Source organism: Colobus angolensis, unplaced genomic scaffold (genome assembly GCF_000951035.1).
Source record: "Colobus angolensis palliatus isolate OR3802 unplaced genomic scaffold, Cang.pa_1.0 Scaffold12, whole genome shotgun sequence".
Taxonomy (NCBI): Eukaryota; Metazoa; Chordata; class Mammalia; order Primates; family Cercopithecidae; genus Colobus; species Colobus angolensis.
In genome coordinates this window covers 8,947,996-8,973,790 of record NW_012113141.1, presented here as the reverse complement: position 1 = coordinate 8,973,790, position 25,795 = coordinate 8,947,996, and the positions used below count along the sequence as shown (strand labels likewise).

Below are 25,795 nucleotides of genomic sequence, written 5' to 3'. Positions count from 1 at the left end.
GAATGGAGTAATACAGATCATAAAAAGGCTTGAGGCTAAAAGTTCAATCACTTGTTCTCTTGCCCTTGCATCTTCCACCATGCGAAGATGTAGCAAGAAGGATCTCAGCAGATGCAGCCCCTAGATCTTGGACTTCCCAGCTTCCAGAACCATAAGCCAGTACATTTCTGTTCATTATAAATGGCCCAATCTCAGGTTTACTGTCTAGCAACACAAAATGAACTGAGACACCCAGTGTTCATCTGAATAGTTTCACTATTTTTGCTGAGCTTAAAAAATATATATATTTATATTCCAAAATGGGCTTTCTATAATTTGTTTGACAAGAATTCTGCTGCTAGAAAAATAACTTTGAAAACCACTAGATTAAACCAACCTAAGGTTCTTTGGAAGCATGTGATTTTGTGAAGCATAGCATAGGAGATCCCAGGAGAAGTTGAGCACTGTGATAAAGAGGTATGGTTGAGGCCCCACTTCCATGATGCTATGGCACAATCATGGCTCACTGCAGAATTCAAAACTCCTGGGTTCAAGTAATCCTCCTGCCTCAGCCTCCCAAGTAGCTGGGACTATAAGTGTGTGCCACCATGCCTGGCTAATTTTTAAATTTTTTGTAGGGACAAGATCTTACTATGTTCAGCCCAGGCAGTTCTCGAACTCCTGTCCACTAGTAAGCCTCAGTCTCTCAAAGTACTGGCATTACAGGTATGAACTACTGCGCCTGGCCAATCTGACTAGTTAACATTCTAAAAGCAGGGAGTTTTTTTCCTAATATTAAATCAATTTCAAATTTCCACATTCCACCTTGCTGTGCACTGCCTAAACGTGATTTTTACAATCATCTTCCATGAGAGGTTCTAACAAGTCCTTAAAAGAAAAAAAAAAAAGCTAAAGCAGACCCTGAAGTTACAACTGAACCATTCAATTCAAGGTAGATCAGAAACTGCATAAAATGAAAACTGTTAGTAAAGACAAAAAAATCAGATGAGAGTTTTTTTTACGGTTGTAGAAGTAGCCGCATGCTCCTTGCAAGGTCTATGATCTTCCTTTTGATACCTACGTGAACCAGGAAGATAACTGTCCCCCAAGCCCAAGGCAGGAAGAGTAAATTCAGTTCCTCACACTTGACGGAAAGCTTGTCCCATCAGGTACAGTCTGTGGAGGAGCAAATCGGGGAAGGGTGGGGTGCATCTATGTTGAAACTGCTGTGGAGGGTTAGGTGATAAAATTCTTCTCTGAGCTCAGAGGTACAACTACGTAAAAATCATGCCTCAAAATTATTAAATAAGATAAGGAATTTTACTCTGACATCTGGTTTTCTTAAAATCTTACTATAATGACATACCTTATTTAGTATTCTATGACTGCTAATAATCATGATGTTTATTTTGTTCTAATGAAGATTCTGCTTCCTCCCTCTTCCCTTTTAAAACATAATTGAATTGGAAAATGTTACACTTCCAGTTGTCCTTGTCCAAGAGAAACCTGGCCATTCAGACCCAAGTCCATAACTTTGCAATCTACAGTCTGGCAGGAAGTAGACCCGCCCCCCGCCACAGAGCCCTAACTTTGCCAAACCAAATCTATAAACAACAAATGCCCTAGGACCCCAAGTAAAATAATCATAAAGATAAACCTGCTCAAAGTCAAAAGAATCAAAAATGAAATAAACTACTTTTGGGATATCTACTCTTTCAGTATATCTTCTACAGGAACAAAACTCTTTTACATTTAGTATTTCATTTGGTCTTCACAGCCCCTTCTATCCCCGGTCTGGAAAATGACAACAGAGATTAAATGACCTACTCAATATTTCACAGATAATTTGTGATGGAACAAAGACAGATAGTCAAAACTCAGGCATCCTGTGTCTTAATGATCTCCTTGCTTTTCTGCCAGATCATCCTCCAGCCAGAACTACCCCAGCTTCTTGGTCTCCAACAATGTCTCTGAGCTTCAAACTAGCAAGAGTTCAGTTCCTCAATTAAAAGCAAAGAAAAAATGGCAGTAATGCATTAGAGTTATGTAGTGTTAGTGATTTACAGCGCATTTGCATTCAAATCACCTATCTCCTCTGACCCAGAAACACTCCCAGGAGTGAGAAAAAAGGACAGTATTCTTTGCCAGTAACTGATGGAAGATGCTGTCCAGATAAACAGCAGCAGCAAGAGGACTAAAACATATCTGAGATGGAACCAAAAACTGGTGGGGCATAAAGGAACAGGACAATAAAACGTAAGCTGATTTTCTGTGGACTTTTATAATACTATTATTTAATGTAAAGCCTCAGTGCCTACAGTTTTATTTCCTCCTGAAAAAACAATAAGGTCAAATATAAGTTTGGGAAGAAAACAAAACAGCAGCAGCCCTAGTTGTCTCCCCTGCAACTCCTGTCACTCCAGGGTGAAGGTTTGATGGGAGAACCCATACCTCGAGTCCTTACTTGGCTGGCCTCCCTGAAAGACTCTGGCATGGCCAGCTTCTACTTCCCAGAATCCCCACTACGCTGTAGGGGTTGTCCCCTTTTCATGAGCCTGGAAGACAACTTTCCTCTTCTCAGTCAACCTACACTAACTAGTCTGCCAGATAAAGATCTTAGGATAACAATGAATTCGAATTGGGGGAAATATAAAATCAAATAGAATACAGTGTAGGAGCTAACAGTGGACTTTGTAGTCAGGGAAAGCTGCGTTTAGATCTTGGTCTCCCACTGACCAGTGGGAAAGCCTTTTAACCTCTGCACATTTTTGTTCTCTGTCTTTAAGCTGGAAAGAACACCGTGCTTGCCATAAAAATTCAAGAAGGTCATCAGGGAAAACTGATAGATGAACAGGATTCACCAGTACCATTACCTCTTCTAAAATAAGCAATTACCATGTTTTTTAAAAATCCATTTTACCACCAGGCGAGGTGACTCATGCCTGCAATCCCAGCACTTTGGGAGGCCAAGGCAGGTGGATCGCTTGAGGTCAGGAATTCAAGACCAGCCCAGCCAAAATGGTGAAACCCTGACTCTCCCAAAAATACAAAAATAAGCTCGGAGTGGTGGCGCACACGTGTAATCCCAGCTACTCAGGAGGCTGAGCCAGGAGAACCTCTTTAACCTGGGAGGCAGAGGTTGCAGTGAGCCAAGATTGTGCCACTGTACTCCAGCCTGGGCGACAGAGCAAGCTCTTTTTCAAAAAATGAAATAAAATAAAATAAAATCCATTTTAGCAAATGAAGAATTTCCAGGTTAGATTGTGTCTTCTGATAGAGGGCACCTACCTAGTGCATAACCCTGTCCTGGACACTTCTGAAAGTGAAGCTGTTATCCCATCTTGGAAAAGCATACATTTCAATGGGAGACAGAGATCCTACAAAGGCCCTAAGGCATTCACAGAACCAATAATGTACCAATTCTCCCAGTGGAGAATGTACCCCTAAGTGCTGGCCTTGCAGAAACACTGTGGCATGGAAAGTGATAATAAATGCAATTTCTGAAAGATGAGGTTTCAAGTTTTGGTCCTCCCCGTCTGAATAAGCACAGAGCCAGCCCACAGGGCCTTGCTGGGTGTGAAGAGGCACATGCTTGTGGCAGAAGTCTTGGAAGAACTGCATTAACCGTGACCCTTCTAACAGCATAATTGCTGCGTATATGTGTCAGGGCCGAAACGCAGGCCCTGCTCAGCCTGGGACCGGGCTGCCCTCCACCAGCTGGAGGTGGCTTGTCTCCCCCGCAACTCCTGTCACTCCAGGGTGAAGGTTTGATGGGAGAACCCATACCTCAAGTCCTTACTTGGCTGGCCTCCCTGAAAGACTCTGGCATGGCCAGCTTCTACTTCCCAGAATCACCACTGTGCTACACAGCAAAAGGGTTTCTGTCTTTGGGTGTGAGAAGAAACTTACCCTGTTCTCCAATTTCACTTCTCCTGGATTCCAACCCACCCCTGAGGGCATACAGATCACCATTCCCACTCAGGAAAATCCTGGTCCCAAAGCCCTGACATTGTACAAGCTCCGAAGACTTAAGGCAGCATGGAAAATCCTGCCCTCCCTCCAGGAGGTGGCTCAGGTCTCAATTTCTTCATGAAGTTTCTTTTGAAGATGTCCTCCCTTCTGAGAACTTCTTGGGCATGAGAACCTCTATTATACTCCTAGCAATTAATTGGACTGTGTTATCCTGTGTGTACATAAGGTATGCATCTGTCTAGGGGCCAACCCAGGATCCACCTGGGTCATTTTACCTGCTCTGCTGGGCTGGCTGGCTGGGAACCCTCCACTCCACTCCATGTATAGCTCCCCAATGCCAGCTCAAAGAGAATAAGCTTCTCAGGCAGTAGACAAAGTCACTACGTTCCCCAGTAGGAGAGAACTGCAAGGTTCTCAAAGTCCACAGGGAGAATCTGACCATGGACCCACATTGTTCTCTAATAATTTTACCTGTATTAGCCTTATCTCCACATTGAGCATACGAGCTTTCAAATGGGGAAACATCACAGGTGTAAGCTCCACAAGCTGGGAACCCAACATTGGGGCCTTTGCAGGAACTCTCTCGATATCTGAAGGTATACAATAATATCTATGTATCTACAATAAATAGGAGGAGACCTGCAAGGGACAGTGGTCAAGTTCTCAGTCTTTGAGTACATCTGAAGACAGTTTTGGTGAAATCATGCTATTCTGGGCAGTTCCCACCCTCACTTAGTCAAAGGATTAGTCTATTGCCATGTCTGTACCAGCCATGACAAGACCCTAAAGAAAGACCACCTAGCTCGGGTGCCTCCAAGGAGGGGCCCCATTGTACCAGGCAGCTAGAAAGACCACTGTAACCCTACTGGCATCCTCTAAAACATAAGTGGCCCAGGCCTGACTTCTACCCACCAGTTAAAGAGGAAGAAAATAAGAAAAGCCTTGGCGTGTATGGTTAAATTTACCCCTACTGTCATTCTTCTGGGCTTCACGACACAAGCTGGAACAAATACAGTGCTCCTCAGAGGCAGAGCACTTGACAAAAGACTTTCAGGAGCCACTGCCAGGCTCCATTTTTCTATACCCCAGGTAAGGCTGATTTTTCTTGCCAAAGTCCAGCCTGAAAGAATTGAATTCAGAGTACTGATTTGCTATATCCAATTACAACTGGAAGAATGGTTAGCTCTCTGTGATGTTGGTCCACCTCAGGCATCTGGGAAGAATTCATGTGAGCCAACCAGGAAGACTCATGATCCAACTGCCAGCACAGGTTAAGACAGCTGCCACCCGGGCTCCTGGCTCACTGCGCTTTCGGAGTAAGTGCTTAGAAGGGATAGGGAATACATTCTGAAAAACAAGTCACTGGAATAAAACTAACACCCCACCAGGCAATTCCAATGCACCACCCCCCCCTCACTTAAAGACTGTGTTGGGACTCAGAAAACGACACCCCAGAGTATGGTGCTTTGGCGTGCTGAGTACTTGGAACTAAAGGAGACTGGAAGGTCTCAGAGGCTGCCTCAGATGGAAGGCCTCTCTGACCGTCTCCTGCCCCTTTTGCTTCCCCAAAATGAGAGTTGCAGAAGCCAGAATTCCTCCTCCCCAAGGCGGGTCCATATAAAGTAGAACCCCTCTCCCTCAAAACAAACCATAAAACCTAAAAATATTACTCAAACCTTCCCCCACCTTTCTGTGCAGGAGCTGGCTACAAGAAATTCTCTGACCTACCTTGTCTGACAGTTGGTCATAAGACCCTCATTCCAGAAGCGTCCTGCCCTATAGCCAGGAAGAAGGATGCTACACAGAGAGGCCAAAAAGAATCCAGACAGGCAGGCCTTGCTAGATTCCCTGCCCCCTCAGTCTGTTACCATTAGATCATACCCTTTTGTCCAATCACATTTCTACATAGTTGTCCATTCTTGATCAAACCTTAGCATAGAAACGGATCATTTTCCCTAGGTTTTGGGGCCTTCAGTTCACAAGGTTTCTGTGGTCACATAAAACTTTGATTAAGTAAATTTGTTATGCTTTTCTCTTGCATAAGACAGGTTATGTCTTTTGTTACAGAGGTGTCAGCCATGGCCCCTATGATGGGTGAGGAAAGGGATCACAACTTTATACCCCTACATATGACATGCGAGTGGGCAATGTCCAACCACCTATCTCCTCAGAAGTCAGCAAAAGCTCTTAACGCACCCTATCCCCTCTCACCTTTTGCTCCACCAACCCCCAAAATGCATTTTAATACATTCAATCGACAGAGCTGAAGCAGAACAAATATTAAAAGAAAAAAACATATTAGGGTTTTTGAGGAACAAGGCACCTCAAAACTCACATATTTAAACCTCTAGAGGATTGTATGTCTAAGTGAAATAGAAAAGTCTTGGGGGAAAAAATGGCACCTTTGCAAACAGCATTTTATTTGAAAAGAATACATCTAAATGATCCCATGCTTTCATTTCTTAAGCAGTACAGGGACAAACTAAAGCTAGCTTCAATTAGCGCAACTTTAATTTTAAAAGAATACAAATGAAAAGAAGCTTCCTTTGCCATCAACCTATGTTTTGCCCCACTCATGTTTGCTACGAATTCAAAAGAAAAGACAGTGGGAAACCGGCAGCTAGGTAGAGACTCCAGGCAGAGACAAAACTACTATAAATGCCACATTTGGACAAAGGTCAATTGCCAGAGCTCTTCTTCACACATTTTCTCTGTCTGTCTCTGAAGGCATTCACAGAAGGATGCCCTGTTGGAGGCATACGATAATATCTGGAATTTATCTTTTTTGGGTAAACAAAGCTGCATATATGACTAATCTGATTTCTCTTTGACCTATATTAAACTAAATCAGGCTGAAGTTCCAGGTATCATTACCCCCACCCGGCCACCCCAAATATACAAATCTTTTCCTCTCAAAAGATCCCCACATTTACTAAAATAATTTGAGACTTCATCAGAAAGACTATTATGCTTGTAAACTTTAAATAATTTAAATGCTTCCTTGTATATAAATATTTCATATCAGAAATGGACTTCCAAATCAAGTGACCACACTAAGCAGTGTCCAAGTGCATCCCAATGAAATAAAATACAGGCAGCTTTTTTAATGCAGTTGGCATGAGGTCATGAAGGATTATATATGCACAATACAGAATTAAAATTGCTGCCTCAAACTCCCTTCAAGTCAAGCTAGAAACCTATCCAGTGAAATCTCCAGGAAGAAGAGCTGAACAAATCTTTGCTTTGCTAAATTGCTGAATTTTCAGAGGAATAACCTAGGGTGGTGGTAAGGTTGACAATGGATCCTAGATACGATTAAAAAAAAAAAAAAAAAAGTCATATCCTGAAATCACTGAATTTTAACCTTGGGTAAGACAAGCGTGAGGTTTTAAAACCCGATCCACAAAAGGCTCTGGCCACTAGCACTTATCTTGTGTCAAGAAGCAAAGGAAAAAAAAATCCTGTTCTAAAATTTGCAAGAAAAAACAAGGCTATGATATGACCCCAAGTCTCAAAACATGCAGTTTCTCCCTGAGCGGCATGAACGGCAATCACGTTGAAAAGGGTGAACAAAGAACAGAGACGCGCGATAAACACCATTAACCAGAGCTCCAGGCAGCACAGAATAAACCAGCTCGAAATAAATGGGCATTGAGACCCCAACAAAAACTTTCCACGCAGCCTCAGGAGAGTGACAGCCCAGGACCCCAGGCAAATCCTGAAGTGTAGTGAAGGAGGAAGTGAGCAGGGGGTCCACACTGGAGCCCCTCCCTTGACCTCTCCAACAACACTGGCCACTTCTTTCCTCCTTCCCTTCCTTGGGTACCGAAGGAAAAAGGCATAACAAGACCAAGTGGGACTGAACCAAGGAAAACATGCCCACTTCTTACGCCAAGCCACCGGCACAGAATTGAGCAAATTAGCATGCACATGTAACCCCCAAATGTACTATCCAGCACAGCACCATGTCACCGATGGAGACTTAAAAGACACACATACACACACCAAAAAATGCTTTTTTTTTTTTTTTTTTTACCAGAGCAATAGCTGACAAGAAAAAACTATGACTCCTCAAGCCGTAGCGAAAGTTAAATCCTGCCTCGCCTTAGCTGCAGCATTCAGCTTGATGTAGCTAAATTAACAAAATGTTCCCTTGGCATTTAAATTCTCTCTTTTCTTTTTTTCCCCTTAGAAGCAGGGTGGGGGATGAAGTGTAATAAGTCAAAAGCAACTTCAAAACAAAATCAGTTATTTGTAAACAATCCTTGTGGGGAATTTTTCTCCCCTCCTCTCCCCCTACCCCAAGAAAAACAGCCCTGCCAGTTGTAATAGAAAGCCAAGTAAAGATAAATCAATTAGCTTGCTAATTTCTCCCCTCTCATTTATTTAGCTCTGCACTGTATTTGTCGTAATTGACTACAATTATGTTAATTACTAACTCCAGTATAATTACTATATTTATTGTCATTGAGCACGCGATGTACCCACAGCAAAGCTGGCATTTGTCGGGCATCAAGAAAGCAAACTGTCGAGAGGTGATTCTCGGCAAACTGGCGGATGTGGCTTCAGCAAATGAAAGGGCAAAAGAGATTTCATGCAATGTTAGTTTGAAAGCACCGGTTCATTAAGGATATTAATTTTCTGATAACTACACATTTAAGCATGACACACTCACGCAGTATCTACAGGATTTCGCAATTATTAATGCGTGACAGTTTCAAATGCTAAGTGAATCAATTAAACAGCAGCATTCACAATTTGAGAAGAGATAACTGCTTCATAACTACCTAAGACTACAATTTTCACATGACAAAAAAGAGCCATTGAGGCGCCTTCAAAACCTGACAGGTCAAGAAAGAAGTTTGAAACAAAAGCACCTTACAACCATCATCTCTCCTCTTTACTTGTCAGATCAACTTTGCTAGTGTCTCCCCAGAAACGGCATCACATGCCAGCTGCCACAAGGTGATTTTTCATGTCTTGTCAAAGAAATCTTTTATTCTATTTGCTCTGCATTAACATGTTACATTTATTGATCAAGGGCCTGTTCGGCAGCCACAGCAGGGCACTGAGCTCTCCATGCCTATGGGGCTTTGATGTCCCGGTGACATTCGAGCCCGAATAATGCACATACTAAATGGATTTAATGCAGAAATGTGTTTGGGCCTGACAGTTACATTAATAACAGCCCCTCACACTGATAAATATGCAATTGCTACTATTAAGAGTTACCCAATTACGGGGAAAATATTTCTCTACCTTATAAATAAATCCATCAAGGAAAAAGAAAGTTTTAACAATGGTGCATTTTCTTAAAACACTTCTCCAGCTGCAGGAAATGGGCCGTGTGGGGGTTAACACCCCCTCTCCTGCCCTCCCTCCAATTGTTTTTAATAAGTCTTGCTTTATCTCAAGAATGGTTTGGTGATTTTTTTTTCTTTTAAACCTCTTTTGTTGGTCTTCCCTGTTCTACCCGTCTCTTGTTTCTTCAGAACCAGAGAAAAAGCAGACACCCAGGAGACTGAAAAATTGGGTTCTGTATAAACTCAGCAAGGAACTTAGGGGAGGTGGTGCAGAAGTGGGGGCACGTAGCTGATCTCCATAATGAAGGGTCTGGAGGAGGAGCTTTAAAAAAAAAAGAAAGAAAGAAAAAGAAAACTCGACGCGAAACCTGAACACGTATGTGTCTCTCTCTCATTTAAAACCCTAAGTGACCTTGTGCTGGGGCAGTGACGGGGGTGGGGGTGTGAAGGGGAAGAGAAAGCAGCTGGGATGGAAGAAACCTTTTATTAGAAAAGTCTCGGCCAGGCAGAATTTGTAGTTATTATATCCCTGCAATTAAACACAGACACCCAGCAAAAAGCATAATCGCTCCCCTTTCATCATCAAGGAGCAGGGAACAGCTGAAATCACCAACACTGCAGTCCCTGAGGAGAGGAAAGAGGTCTTTCAGATGGTGGGTGTGTGCACGCAAGTGAGTTCATGTGCAAATATACACACACCCCCACGCACCTCTTCTTTTCCCTTTAGACTCAGAATTCAAGCATGCAGTTGTCCATCTCAAGGTCCCCCAGTCCCAAGGCTGGCACCACAGTCAGCAGTTGCTGAGCCATTTGTCCCACCGCTGCAACCTTTGATCTGAACCACACCTCACAGAGCAAGGGAGAGGAAGAAAGAAGATAAGTTCTCTGGAAAACTCCCACCTCCCAGGCCTCATGAGGTCCTGCCTCGCCAAACTTTCCAATCAGAAAGGTTTTACAGAAATGGGAGAGAGCAGGAAATGCTATATACATATGACTCCAGGGCCTCCAGCGTCTTGAACTCAGAGCAACAAAATCTACTCAGACCCTGGTATAGTGACTTCCACAGGCATTTAATGATTCAAAAAAAAAAAAAAAGAAGAAGGAAACTTCCCCCCTACCCCCAAAAGTAAATACAGGCTTGGCAGTAGCTGTCTTTTCCCACACACAGAAAAAAGATTTACACCCTGAAAAGCAGTTTAGGATAACCATAAAGCTGAAGTCAGACCACTGGGGCCATTTAATCCCAGCTCTCCCATTTAACCATAAGGGTGGTCTCAGGCAATTACTCTGGGTCTCAGTTGTTTCATCTGTAAAATGTGGATAAGAACAGCTCCATTCTCAAAATGTTGTTGGAAGTAAACGAGATAACATATGTAAGTGTTCTGCCCAGGCATGGCATGTAGTGCATACTTGATAATGTTGGCTGAAAATAAACATGACTTTTTTTTGAGATGGAGTCTCACTCTGTCGCCCAGGCTGGAGTACAGTGGCACGATCTTGGCTCACTGCAACTTCTGCCTCCTGGGTTCAAACAGTTCTCCTGCTTCAGCCTCTCGAGTAGCTGGGATTACAAGCACATGCCACCACGCCTGGCTAAGTGTTGTGTTTTTAGTAGAGATGGGGTTTCACCATGTTGGCCAGGCTGGTCTTGAACTCCTGACCTCAAGTGATCTGCCCGCCTCAGTATCACAAAGTGCTGGGATTATAGGCGTGAGCCACTGCGCCCGGCCTAAACATGACTTCTGATGTCATCTGTCTGACTCTCTGTCCCTCGACTACTTTGGAGAGTAGAGCCAGTCTTTCGGTATTATTGGCAAATCTCCTTTATTATGAAGCTCATCAAGAGAACCATTCTGCCAGCTATCTCCAAAAGGGCACCAGAGGTCTTTCTCAACAGGCTGAAGTTGGAATGGGGGAGGAAGGATTCCTTTCATCCAAAGCTGTCCTATGCCCTGACATTTGGCATCCCTGGCCTCACCCACTAAATGCTACTAGAGCCCATCCCCATCACTGTGACAACAAAATGCCCTCTACAGTGGCAGAATTTCCTGGTTGAGAACTTGAAGGTCTAGCAAGTAGAAAGTTTGAAAGGGTTAAATTCTCCAGTCTCCTTCCTAACACCCCCAAATCACCACTACTCCTAACGGTCACCCTGACAATTTGGAAGACGGCACCACTCACATGCCCGATAATGTCCTCAGAACAGAAAGCAGGGCAGAGGGGGAGGGTGGGGCAGTTGGGCCCAAATTCCAAACAGCTCAGGGAGAGAGACAGACTTTACAAGACAGGAAAATAAACCCCAAGATTCTGGGACAGCAAAATGGGTGAGAGGGGAAATAAAATGAGTTATCAAAAAGTCTAGGAATGTCTTATATTAGAGGCAAACGCTGCAGGAAATATAGAGACAACGTTTATGAAAGCACTTTCTAAATCATATCGCAAGTTACAGGGATCATCATCATTCAAGAAAGTGAACCTCAGGGAAGTCCTGTGGCCCCTTAGCAACTCTCTCCAGTTGCCCACCACCTCCTGGACCAGTCTTACCGTGGCACAATGCATCATTTTCTCTGGGTAGAAATCCAGGAAGTCAGGAAGCCTTAGGGAGGAGGGAGTGCCACAAAAACCACCCTCACAGTGGCCTGAAACCTGCTGCCTTAGTGCTCTTCCCTCCCTTATTGAGTCAGATTTTTGTTTGTTTGTTGTCGAGATTGGGTCTTGCTCTGTCACCCAGGCTGGAGTGCAGTAGCACAAACACAGCTCACTGCATCCTCTACCTTCCAGGCTCAAGCAATCCTCCCACCTCAGCCTCCCAAGTAGCTGAAACTATAGGTGCATGCCACTACACCCAGCTAATTTTGTGTATTTTTTGCAGAGATGGGGTTTTGCTATTTTCCCCAGGCTGGTTTCAACTTGGGCTCAACTGAGCCTCCCAAAGTGCTGGGTTACAGGTGTGTGCCACCCTGCCCAAGCTAGTCAGACTATTTTGATGCTTCTATAGGCAGGGAGGTCACTCCAGAAAGTCTAAGTAAAGGGAATCAAAGTCTTCTAAGTGAAACTTTTTTTTTTTTAGATGGAGTCTTGCTTTGTTGCCCAGGCTGGTGTGCAGTGGTGTGATCTTGGCTCATTGCAACCTCCACCTCCCAGGTTCAAGGAATTCTCCTACCTCAGCCTTCCAAGTAGCTAGGATTATAAGCACCCATCACCATGCCCTGCTAATTCTTGTACTTTTAGTAGAGCTGGGGTTTCACCACGTTGGCCAAGCTGGTTACAACTGAGACATTATACATCACCCACCAAGTCATTTTCCACTTTACCCTTTGTATGTTCTGGTGGTAGCTGGAGACACCAGGATGGCCAGTGATATTCTTAGAACAAAAATATTTCTTTTACTGCATTGCTCAGTTTAAAGAGAACACTGGTTCTAACATACAGAGTACCTTGCCTCCTAGGAATCAGTCAGAATATATCAATGCCCTAGAACTACATTGAAAATTCACTAACAATTTATCTTCTAAAGCCTATCTTTTCCACCACCATCTCTTCTGCTCAAGGCTTACAGACATGAGCTCTGTTGCCTCCCCTACCCCAATATCAGCATGTTTCCCAAATAAGATCACTACATTTGGGGTTGGAAATAAGTATGAATAAGGCCCTTGGCTGCAAAGCCAATATTTAATGAAGACCCACTACCAACAGAACATGTCCTTTGAACTGTTCTCCTGAGAGTCTGGGTGGGGAATTTTCTCTCCCCAATCCCACTGGAACATGATCAAATATATGCTCCTAGCTGGCAGGGATAAAAAATATATATGAGGTGAGCTGGTTTAGCCTATGGAATACCAGGGACAGTTAGAAAGCTAAGGTATTTATATTAGTTAGGATAGCGTAGGTTATGCTGCATTAACAAGTAACTCCAAAATCTTATAACACAGATTTATTTATCATTCAAAATCTATGTCCACAATAGATAAGCAAATGGTTATACTCATTCCGGTTAGAACCCAAGACTGATGATCATATTACTAAAAGATGAAATGGCAAATCATTCACTGGCTCTTACAGATTCTGCCCAGTGGTCAACCAAAGAACACTGAGATGTGCAAACACATTATGTGTTGAAGAAGATGAAATCCTGAATATCTGTGAGGAGCCTCAATGACAACCATAGTGAAATGGCCCCTATGGAGGGTCAAGCCGAGGCTCTTAGCCTCACTAGCACCATGTTCTAAGCACTAACTATGTTTACTAAAGACCTATTATATGCCAGGTAATTTAGAAGGCACATTACACACAGCACTCAATATTTCTGCAATTAGCCCAAGGTCAGTTAACCAACAGGTGAGTGACAAAAGCAGGATTTCAAACCAGGATGGCCCAACCCAAAGCCTTGGTTCTTTTCATTACACTGCCCATCTTCCCAACAAAGCAGCAAGTTAACAGCCCAGCTCTGTCTAGCAGTTCATAACAGAGACACAGAAAGTATGGTGTGTCTGTCCTCAAAGCAGCTCTGACAGTACTCCAGGTGTCTGCCTCGTTGCCTGCAGCAGGGGAGAAAGGGCAAGGCCGCTGTTTCTTTTCTGAAGTTTCCCAAACTCCAAAGCCCTTTACCCTCATCTTGGCCAAAGCCAAGGAAGCAACAAGCAAGCTCTACCTAAGAAATTTTCTCCTAAGCAATTCTCCAGCCCAAGCATTTATCAGAGTGATGCTAAGTAAGATGCAGCTGCAAAGAATTTAATTTTTAAAATGTAAGCTTCCCGTTGCCATAGATCAATTAAACCTTCTTGATTTTATTGCCAGGTTGACATGGGAATATTTATCACTGTTTGCCATGGGATCTCTGCTCTGCCGCTGTGTTCAACAAGCTAAGCAGGCAGGGCCCCTGGGGCAGGGGAATGGGGCCACCAAGGAGAACTCTGCCCTGCCCCAATCAGGGGAGATGGGAAACTAAAAAGCTGGAACAGTTCATTAAAATGTCCTCTCTGCATTGAGCAGATTAAGGAACCAACACTGGCTAAAGCACAGAATTCTCTTTACTAATTAGCAAAGCAAAGGTAAAATATGAACAAACTCAAGGAAGAATTTGGGACCATGGACATTCAAACACTCTTGGGAGAAATTGGTATCACCTCTCCAGAGGGTAATCCGACATCTGTACCAAAGCTGCCCTATTTTGTCTAGGAATCTGTAAAAGCAGCTAATCAGAGACATACTCATTAATGAGTATTACAAAGATATTTATATTAGAGCTATTTATGGTAGTAGAAATTTGGGGGAAAAAAAACCAACTAAACATCCAACACTAAGGAATGACTTGAGAAACCATTAACAATTGTGATACAGGCTGGGCATGGTGGCTCATGCCTGCAATCCCAGCACTTTGGCTGAGGTTAGAGGATCACTTGAGCCCAGGAGTTCAAGACCAGCCTGGGAAACATAGGGAGATCCCACCTCCACAAAATTTAACAACAACAACAAAATTAGCCGGGCATGGTGGTGCATACCCATAGTCCCAGCTACTCAAGGGGCTGAGGTGGGAGGATCGTTTGAGCCTGGGAGGTTGAGGTTACAGTGAGTCATGATCGTTCCACTGCATTCCAGCCTGGGTGACAGAGTGAGACCCTGTATCAAGAAAACATTGTAAAACAGTAAAGTATTTATTGAGATGGGGAAATACTTCCAACACAATGTAAACAATGGCATCATTTTTTAAAGTATTTGGCATTGTAAAAGACTAGGAAGACAATACAATGATAACAATGGTGATTTCTGGTTGGTAAGATTATCAGTGACTTGAGAGAAACATGGTTTCCTTCATACTTTCTCTGGGTTTTCCAATATTTCTATATTAATTACTATTACTCTTATAAGAAAAAAATTATCTTCAAAAATAAAGAACTTAAATACAATTTCACACAGATGTAGACATTGGACTCACATTCACTAATGCATTCAATTTCAAGGGACAAAATGTCATGCCTCCTGGCTGTTACCTGATCAGCTCCCTAAACCCTCTAATCTCATTCCAGGGTGGATGGCAAGACCCTGACCCTGAGAATTGAGTCCAGAGAACTCAATCCAGTTCACAGTCACTATGGCTGACCTGGTTCCCAGCCGATCACAGCAGGAAGAATCAGATCTAGGCTGAAAGAGCAGAAGAAAGGAATGTGTGAGCCTTTTAAGGGAGCCAGAAATTTCATTTGGGCCTGTTTTCTTGCTTCCGTTTCCAATTTCTAACCTGACAGGGTACACACTGGCTCCAGTAACTTTAATTCCCCCCCAGGAAAGAGTCACAAAAACAATACAGCCTGAAATCCATGACCTTCTACATAGAGAGGTCACCAGTTTACTGTTGGACAATCCAACTAACACAGAAGTGGATTTGCCATAGTTAATGCAGGAAAGAAGACTTTGAAGCATAATGGGAAGAAAAAAATACGTACAGTAACTTCAAGCAAAAGTCCAGAACTTACAAATCCATAACTACCCTCCCTTCCAGCATAAACAGGTGGTCATAGTAGAATCAGCAGAACTATCTCTTTTATGAATGAGATTAACAATGATTGTGGATGGATAAGAATGAATGGCAAGGCTGGACATGGTGGCTCACGCCTGTAATCCCAGCACTTTGGGAGGCCAAGGCGGGCAGATCATGAAGTCAAGAGATCGAAACCATCCTGGCTAACATGGTGAAACCCCATCTCTACTAAATATACAAAAAATTAGCCGGGCATGGTGGTGGGCACCTGTAGCCCCAGCTACTCGGGAGGCTGAGGTAGGAGAATGGTGTGAACCTGGGAGGCGGAGTTTGCAGTGAGCCAAGAGTGCACCACTGCACTCCAGCTTGGGTGACAGAGTGAGACTCCATCTCAAAAAATAAAAATAAAAACAAAAACAAAACAAAGAAGGATGTTCCTTACATGAGTGGTTGAAACCTGGTGCCTTTCTTCTAACTAACATCTTGGCAGGCAGTAAATACAAATCCAGCCACATAAAAAAAAATCACCCAAGCAGATCAATTAACAAATAGGGAGATTAAATAAATAATCAAAAATCTCCCAACAAATAAAAGTCCAGGACCTGATGGCTTCACTAGTGAATCTTATCAAACATTTAAAGAACTAACATCAATCCTTCTCGAACACTTACAAAAAATTTGAGAGGAGGGAATACTTTCAAACTTATTTAACAAGACCAACATTGTCCTGATACCAAAGCCAAACAAGGACACTACAAGAAAGCTACAAGCCAATATCCCTAATGAACATACAAGCAAAAACACTCAACACAATCAGCAAACCAAATTCAACAGCACAATAAAAGAATCATGCGCCATCATCAAGTGGGATTTATCCCTGGAATGCAAGGATAGTTTAATATATGCAATCAATAAATGTGATGTACCACATTTAATGGTATATACACCACATTAACAGAATAAAGGATACCATATTAACAGAAAAAGCATTTGACAAAATTCAACATCCTTTCATAATAAAAACTCTCAATAAATTAAGTACAGAATGAATTTACCTCAACATAATAAAGGCCATATATGACAAGCCCACAGCTAACATCACACTCAACAGAAACAAGCTGAAAACTTTTCCTCTAAGATCAGGAATAAGGATGCCTACTCTCACCATTTCCACTCGGTATGGTAATAGAAGTCCTAGCCAGAGCAATTAGGCAAAAAAAGAAATAGGAGGCAGGTAAATTGGAAAGGAAGAAGTAAAACTGTCTCTGTTTGCAGATGACATGATCTTATACACAGAAAACCATGAAGACTACACCAAAAAACTGTTAGAATAAACAAATTCAGTAAAGTTGCAGGATACAAAATCAACACACAAAAAGCAGCTGCATGCCTGTACACTAACAAAGAGTTATCCAAAAAAATTAACCCCATTTACACATAACATGAAAAAATAAAATATTTTTATAGGAATAAAATTTATTCCTCTAAATTAACCAAAGAGGTAAAAGATCTGTACAATGAAAACTATAAAACATTGATGAAAAAAATGGAAAGATACACACATAAAGGAAGATATCCCATAAGACCTAAAGCCATCAACAGGTTCAATGCAATCCTTATCAAAATTCCAATAGCAAGCATTTTTCACAGAAATAGAAAAAAAATCCTAAAATTCATGTGACACAAAAGACTCCAAATAGAGCAACGTTGAGCAAAAAGAACAAAGCTAGAGGCATCACACTACCTGACTTCAAAACATATTACAACGCTGTAATTATCAAAACAATACATACTAACATAAAAACAGACATATAGACCAATGGAATAAAATAGAGAGCCCAGAAATACATCTACGCATTGACAGTCAATTGATCTTCAACAAAGGTGCCAAGAACACCCAAAGGGGAAAGAACAGTCTCTTCAATAAATGGTGTTAGAAAAACTGGATATCCGTATGTGGAAGAAAAAATTGATCTCTTATCTCACACCATATACAAAAAATTGATCTCTTTTCTCAGATCATATGCAAAAATCAACTCAAAATGGATTAAGAACTTAAACATAATGTAATGTACAGCATGGTGGCTATAGTTAATATCACTGTACTGTATACTTAAAATCTGCTAAGACAATAGATCATTCATGTTCTCTTCATACAAAAAAGGGAACTGTGTGAGGTAAGGGATATGTTAATTAGCTTCAGCTCAGTAATCATCTCACAATGTATGCATATATCAGAACATCATGTTGTATGCTACAGATACAACTTTTAGCTGTCAATTATGCTTCAGTAAAGTTGGGAAAAGATTTAAAAATCACATGTTAGTATATGCATGGAATATCTCTGGAAGATGACACAAAAACTGAGTAACAATAGGTAGCTGTACAAAGGGAACCTGGGAGGCTAAAGGACATGGTGTAAATGAGACTTTCTTCTCACTGCATGTTTGCTCCTTCTAAAGGTTGTGCCATGTGCATGTATTAACTATTTAAAAACTGAATAAACAGAACTCCTTGTCTAAAAGTAAACCTTGCCCTAAAACACAAATGTACTGCAGCTGATCTTGCAACCTAGGGGAGTGCAAAGTTTTTATTTATCAAGGTACTGCTCTGTTTAAGGCAATATCCTGATATGACTTTTGGAGGTTAAAAAAAAAAAAGAAAGCCTGTAGAGATGTTCTAGAAGGAGAGAAAAGGGTTAATTTTTCTGTATATAACAAGGGAAGAATTTTGTGCTTCTGAGGATAGCTCTGGAAAGATGGTAAGTGGCATGGAAAAGAGAGAAAGGGCCTGGGAGAAAGAGGCATTAGTCACATGCAGGAGGCCTGACCCTAATTAGAGGCACTGCCAGGGAGAAATTCTCTGTGGCAAGCAGAACCCCAAAAATGTCCAGGAACAGTGCTATCCCAACCTTATCTCCTGCTGTGTGCCACAATTGCCACCCAAACCTCTTCACTACACCTTCAGCTAGCAGTACAAGTCAATATGTAATAACGTTGTGTTATTACCTTACCTTTGCCAAGACTTGAACGGTTGTCAGAGAGTTTCCCTCCCACCCACCCCACACCAACAGTGTTTAAATTGCTTTGAAACACCATCTGGGAGATATTATCATCACAAACATTTAAAGCTCCAATTCATAAAAAGGCAAAAGAAAGAAAACACACACATACACACACCCTACCTGTGATTCGACAAATGTTTTGGGACATGTGTTTATCCTAAAAAAAGCACACCTAGACACCCCAAAACACTCTTGCAGGCTCCATCTCATTCCTTCCCCAAGAGTATTCTGACCTGTCTATACAGGTATCCACAAAAAATGAAACGAACACAGTGAAAATATGATGACCCTCTCATAGGAACTGGTGTGAAATGGATGAGGCTCAACATGCTGCCTAGGCATCTTCAGCAGCACAAAAAAAGGCAGCCACAGAATCACCGGACACAGTCAAACCTTTGGGGCGTGATTCCACACCTCTCAGAGCCTCCTGCTGAATAAAAGGACACCCTATGTGGAGTTGGAACATTTGACTTTTATCTGCCAGCCCTAAAGTACCCGGGAGGACTGGGCCTCCCAGGCCTGGCCTACATCTTGTGAAGGTTACATACCTCAGAAGGTTAAAGCTCAGATCAAGCCTCTTTGCGAAATGTCCACAGTCCCTGCCAAGGTGCTCTGGAATTTCTCTGCAGTCCTGGCCTACGTAGGACACCTGGAAATTAAATGGAACAGAAACAATGTGGCAAACGGAAATCACCCAGCTGCTCCCAACCCTGAAATTATTGATCCAATGATTGCTTCTGCAACTTGAAACGCATGTTTCTCACACACAAAAAGGCCACATTTGTGACTCTTTCCCTGATCAAATCAGCTTTGGGGGCTCCAAGGACACCACCAACAGTTCCCCTTTCCTGGTGCAGTTAACATGATGAAGACTAATCCCAGGACAATGGAAATTGGACTAAAATTGGCCAGATTCAGGTGTCCAAAAGAAACCTGAATATCAGGCCATGTTGATATAACTGCAACAATTGCCCTGTCACTCAGGGGCTTTTGCAACAGCTGCTCCTCTGTCCCTTCTTCTCCCTCTCCTCCACTGCCCCCCAGTACCCTGGTACGCACATTACCTCATCAAACACACAGCAGATGCACTTGCCAGCATTCAACCTTCAGGGTGCTGGAACAAACAGGGCTGGAAAAGAAAACCTCCCCAGACCACCAATCCCACCCAGTTGCCACCATGTACAAAATGCCTTCCACACCCAAAAAAAGCTGATTTGAAGGCCACAGGGCAACAATGTGTGCCCAGGGCTCCTGAATGTCCCTCCTCCAGAGGCCTTTGGCAGTCAATCCCACTCTGTGCACAAAGTTGTTTCCCTGGGCATTCTTCTATCTATTACAGATTATTTATTATTAAGTACCTGTATGTGCCCAAATATTAAAAGGCTGAACTGAACTGAATCTGAACTGATTCCAGAACTGACGCCTGTGAGGAGGTCAGTGGGCTTTCTCACTACCCTAATCACCCAGTTTTTGGAACCCATTTTTACAGACAGCACTCTGTGGGCAGACTGGCAACTAATCCCCAAACCATAAAATAAACCCATGGGGCTGAGCTGACCAATGGGCCACAATGCACGCTGTTTCCCTAAAGTACAACATGCTCAACCCCCAGCTCGAAATCCAAGCCCGACACACGGCTACAACCTTCTTCTGGTTTCCCTACAAATCACATTCTTCCACATATACAGACAAAGATCTCTTAGAATGAGAAAGAGATTCCCCAGGAGGTTGTTTCCTCATGGGAAACGAGACTATGGTGACCATCTTACATCCTCAGATATTAGGTTCAACCATGTGAGCTATGAATATCCATTTTAGAACCACAAAATAGCTCTTTTACATGATTCAACCTAATATAAGCTACACTGAACCCTGACACCCTCAACATCTCCAGTCACCTCTCAACCTTCTCCTATCCACTGAGGACAAACTGCTGACAATGCAATATCCTATATCCACTCTCCTTTAGTAACTTCATTCTAGGAGAGAAAAGAAGGAGAAAGAACAGAAAAATAGCTGACTCCAATAAAGTAATTTTGACTCAAGAAGATATAGGCTAAAAAATAAAGGACTCTAAGTTCAATCTAGCAGTCTCTCCTCTATCTACCTGGGGTCCATCTTTCTTCACAGTTCTTTGTGTAATAAATTAAGTTCTGCTTCCAAGCTGAGAGAGAAATCATACGCCAAAGAAAGACTGTGGCTATAAGGCTCTAGTCCATCTGGGGACTTCGATCTCCCTCAGGATCTCTGCTTAATCAGCAGCTTCTTCTGTATTGTACATTCACAGTGAACCCCAGGCCCATGGCACTCACCAGAAAATCCATCCCATTCACCCCAGCCTGCACCACTATCTTGTACATATTATCAGTCAAGACCTCTGTGATATATACAGTAGAGACATTGAGTTTTAGATGCAGAAACTGAGTTCTTTCCTCTTAGAATGGCCAAGGACTAAATCTCATAGAGACCCAGTTTGTCAAAACTTCTTATGTTTTATACAAGGAAACTAAGACTCCAGAGCCTGCCTAGCACAATACAGCTTCTTAGTGACAGAGCCCAGATCAAGTCCTATACCATAAATAAGGACTTCCGACTTGGAGGCCATGAAGTGTTTACAAATCCACATGTGGGTTTGAGATTTCTTTTTTTTTTTTTTTCTTTTTCTTTGTAAGAGATGGGGTTTCACTGTGTTGCTCAGGCTGATCTCAAACTCTGAACTCAAGCAATCCCCCCATCTCAGCCTCCCAAAATAGCTGGAATTGCAGGTACAAGCCACCATGCCAGGCAGACACGAGTTTTCTTGATCAGCAAATGCCAATGGTGCATCTATCATCATGTTTTGGCTTCAAAATGAGTCTTCTGAGCTGAAAGGGCAAGACCTTCTCCCATGGTGCTACACTGAGGGCTCAAGAAGAGTGTTAGAGCCTGGGAAAACAGAGGGATATTTGCTTCCCTTTTTCTTCTGTAGGAGTTCCATTCAAAGGAAACAGGAGCACCAAGGAGAGCTATTACCACAAAGCATTTGGATCACTCACAACATCTGATGAGACTGTCAGCAGCCTGTTTCATTACATGGTTTTAACTATATGACATCCCAGGAAGACTAAGAAAAATACAAGTTGTTCTCATTGTTCTCAAATGTGAAGACCAAATCTCAAAAGTTTAGCATGAGAACCAACTTGGTAAGTAATCTGCATGCTTAGATAACCCCTGTGGTAAAGTAGAAGCTTTTAGAGATGTGAGTTAAGCCGACCAGGCTGAAGGGCTCAAATCGGCTGGAAAAGGCTTAAAAGCAGCAAGCAGTCATTGCCAGATATTGCAAGCAATGCTTGAAACTAGAAAAAAGACTTAAGAAGTGCTTCTGAGGGAAGACATTACCTCTCAGGATGTCAGGAAGCTTCTTAGAGTACAGGACCACCTAATGTATGATGCAAGGCCAGAAGAGCCAAACCGAAAATAGTTTGCTTCTTCAGCAAAAGGGAGATGGGATACAGAGATTAATATATCTTAAATGGCAAGAAGCAAGAGCATATTCAGAACACCACTGCATTTAGTCAATTACCTTGATTTAGACTGCATTGAGGAACAAAGATTGGAACTTATAATTTCTCTGTTTTCTATAATTTGTACCCTAAGACTTCCACCCTGTGTGGAATAATAGGAAGGGACACCATTACCAGGCAAATGAAAATATAACAAGTTAAAGATCCCTATGGAGAGGAAACTAGAAAGGGAAAGGAGAGTCTGGAAGGGGTCCCCATCCATGTACACACCCAATCCCTCCGAGCTGAAGCTGCAGAAAATGACCAAACCGTAGAAGACTGCAGGTTTCACTTTGCTTTGGGACTTTCTGGCTCCCAGGGCATTTCTGGAGATGAGTTTGTCAACAGTCAGATGTTGAGGAGATTATTTTATGATGCCTGCCCCTAGCCAGGGGTGGGAGATCCTCGATTTTAAATTTGTAATACTGAGCTGGGCACAGTGGTGCATACTCGTATTCCCAGCTACTCAGGAGGCTGAGGCAGGAAGACAGCTTGAGCTCAGGAGTTCAAGGGTGCAGTGAGCTATGATTGCACCACTGCATGTCAGCCTAGGCAACAGAGCAAGCCCTTATCATTCATTCATAAATAAATAAGTGTATGTGTGGTACTGGAAGCTGTTGGAGTAGAAACAACCATAGGTAGAAATCTGATTCCTGGTACTGCCACTGCTATCTGTGTTGTCGCGGATAAGTCACCATCTTCGAGTCTGTTTCCCTCTTCTGCAACTGGACTAACACTAACTCCTCCAAAGGTATTAAGAATAATGTAAAAATCAACATGTATTAAATGCCTACCATGTGCTTGTTATCCATTCAATCCTCATGAAACAGCCCCATGCATATTATTGTCCCTATTGTACTTACAGGAATGCGATGAGCCAACATATTAAAAGTGCACAACACTGTCCTTGGCACCCAGTGGCCACTCTGTTAAACAGCTGTTGAATGAGACCACTCTCCCCACAGAAGGGATTCATTAGTCCAGTATCTCTTGGGCACAAGATTTCAGTGCCCAAATTCCAAGTTTGTAGTTGTGTCTACAATCGTATTAAGTTGTCATAAGCTAGAGGAAAGAGAAATGACTTAATGCTGAACATAAATGATGCATTCAAGCCAAGAGAAGCCAAATGAAGTCAGACCCATGGCAAATGAAAAGACTTTTACAGAGAAAAGCAATAGGAAGACTGCAACATCCCCAGGCATGTGGCATCATAAGCTTGTGGAGCTCCTAAAAACCAGCTCCACAGCAGTCAGCCCACAGTGGCCTTAAAAGCAGTGACTTAACTTCAAGCCAAGTAGCATTCATCTCATTAAATTGTTTAATTGTATAGGGTTTTTTTTCTTTGCACTTAAACCATCCCTTTATTTGGGATTTATAGGTCTCTGGATATGGGAAATGTGTATCTGGCTTTATGTTTTTATATTTGAGTAACACTGTAATAAAAACTATATTCACACGATGGGCTCATGAGAAGTTTTGCGGGTTTTATTTTCCTCCCTTTAAGAAGGATCTACTCAAGTCTGACAAGTACTGTTCCATGCTACCCACATTCAAGGTGCTACCTCTTAAAACAGCAGCCATTAGAAATCACTGGGAGCAGAATGTCAAAAAAAAAAAAAAAAAACACACACACACACACACAACCCTCCGGGGCCAGGCACTCAAATCCACTAACCTGGGCAGTTTGGGAAATGGGGCACTAAGACTCTCCAGGGGCATTTTCCCAACCTACCTTCTTAGCTCCTCCCCAGGCAACTCAGTCTAGTAAAACAGTCCCCAAGGGCCTAAAATGCTTCACCCACACTTCCATGAATGCCCTTGGGCTGTGTGGAGTAGGCTAAGAACAGGTGTTGCAGGAAAAATCAAATCTAGGAAACGCAGGAAGAGCAAAGGGAAAGGAAGCACAGGAAAGTGCTCAGCCCCCTGAACTTGTAGCAAGGTACACCGGGAGAATACCACATCTGAAAACACAGAGACCCAGGGTCTGGGGGGCGGGGAATCCTCCTTCTTAGGTAGATACTCCAAGAGAAGGAAGAGGCCCTCTTGTCCAGCCCCTCCCTCCAGGCAGTCATAGTAACTCCCAGGAGAAAAAAAAAAAAAACCCTTTCCCTGATGGCTGAACAAGACCGGTCATTTTTAGCCTCTCCGAAAGCTGGTAGCTCACTTTCGAACTCTGGTCTTTCTCCAGCTCTCTCCTCCCAGGCTGTGGGTCAAGGGACAGAGCCAGCATTCCTAAGCAACAAAAATGTTAAATGGGGTGGTGTACAGAGACAAAGGAAAGGCTTATTTCCAACAACACCTGGCATGGTGCCTGGCATACAGTAGGCACTCAATAAACATGTGTACCTGATGAAATGACAGGACTCCGGAAAAAAAGAAAACTGGCAGCGGCTAGTAACGGGCAGCACAGATGGCCCTCACTGCATCTGTAGGAGCTGTAAAAACGCCTAGAACCTCCTCTAAGGAGGAATCATTCCCTTCAGCCCAAAGTAATCTCAAAATCCAATTGTGCCTGACACTACCTGCCTTAGGCAATCCAAGAGGAGAGCTTCAAAAACTCAGAACTATTTCTCCAGGGTGTGCAGGGAAAGGTGGGAAGTAAGAGGGCTCTGGCTTCATCAGAGAAGAGAAGAGGTTCAAGACAGAGAACTGGCTTTTTCAGCAGGTAAGAAAGACACCTGGTCCCAGCGTTGCTGGGTTCATCCCTCCAGCCATGAACACCTGAGGCTTCACTACAGAGCTAAAAGCATGTAAGTCTGGGTGTCTGGCACCCAGGGTTGAAACTGGCGTGTTGCCATTCGTCACAGACACCTGTTCAAGAAATCGAGTGTGGAAATAGAACTGGAGGTCGGTAGCCTTCCATCAGCCTTTGGCTATGGCGTAGCCCATTCAGCGCAGGGCCCACCAGCACCCTCATCTCCAGGGATGTGCTGGGACTTTGGGTGCCCTAGACACTTTTGCCTACATAAACCCCTTCCTCTATTTACAAATAAGTAAATTTATATATTACAACTACATTGGTATAAAGATGACTATATATCAATATGATTTATCAAAATGGATTATTTGACCAAAAGTTTTAAAAATTCGGATTATGAAATTGGAACATTTTCTGTGGGCCCCCAAAAGTACCGCTGGGCCTGCTCAGTGAGGCGCTAAAGGCAGAGGGAAGTGGGGGGAACGGGGGACCTTGGGGGTGTTCATGCCGCAGAGCCAGGGTGTGTACCAGACCCGAAACTGGGTCTGTACTCGCCCCACTAGGGCGAACCTGAGCACCTGACGCTCACCGCCTGCAGACGCAGCCCCCTGAGGCGGGGACAGGGGTGTCTAGGCCCTGGGGATCCCCTGTGCGCCGCTGTTCCTCCCCACACGGACTGCGCCCCGGGCGGAGGCGGGGCTGGCCGGGACTTACTTGAGTTCCACTGACCACGAGCCCGGCCATGGCTGCCAGGACGCGGCG

The 25,795-nt window shown here is 43.2% G+C and overlaps 1 protein-coding gene across 1 annotated transcript in view; it reads right to left on the bottom strand.

Moving 5' to 3' along the window:
* Nucleotides 1-25,789, bottom strand: part of LOC105502235 (chromosome unknown open reading frame, human C10orf11) — a 1,134,025-nt gene extending 1,108,236 nt beyond the window's left edge. The window contains exons 1-2 of the mRNA XM_011928646.1: nt 25,748-25,789; nt 19,342-19,442 (exon numbers count right to left, since the gene is read on the bottom strand). Coding sequence (XP_011784036.1) covers nt 19,342-19,442; nt 25,748-25,777 — 131 coding nt within the window. The 5' untranslated portion in view covers nt 25,778-25,789. The remainder of the gene's footprint in view (nt 1-19,341; nt 19,443-25,747) is intronic.
* Between the last annotated feature and the right edge of the window lie 6 nt (nt 25,790-25,795).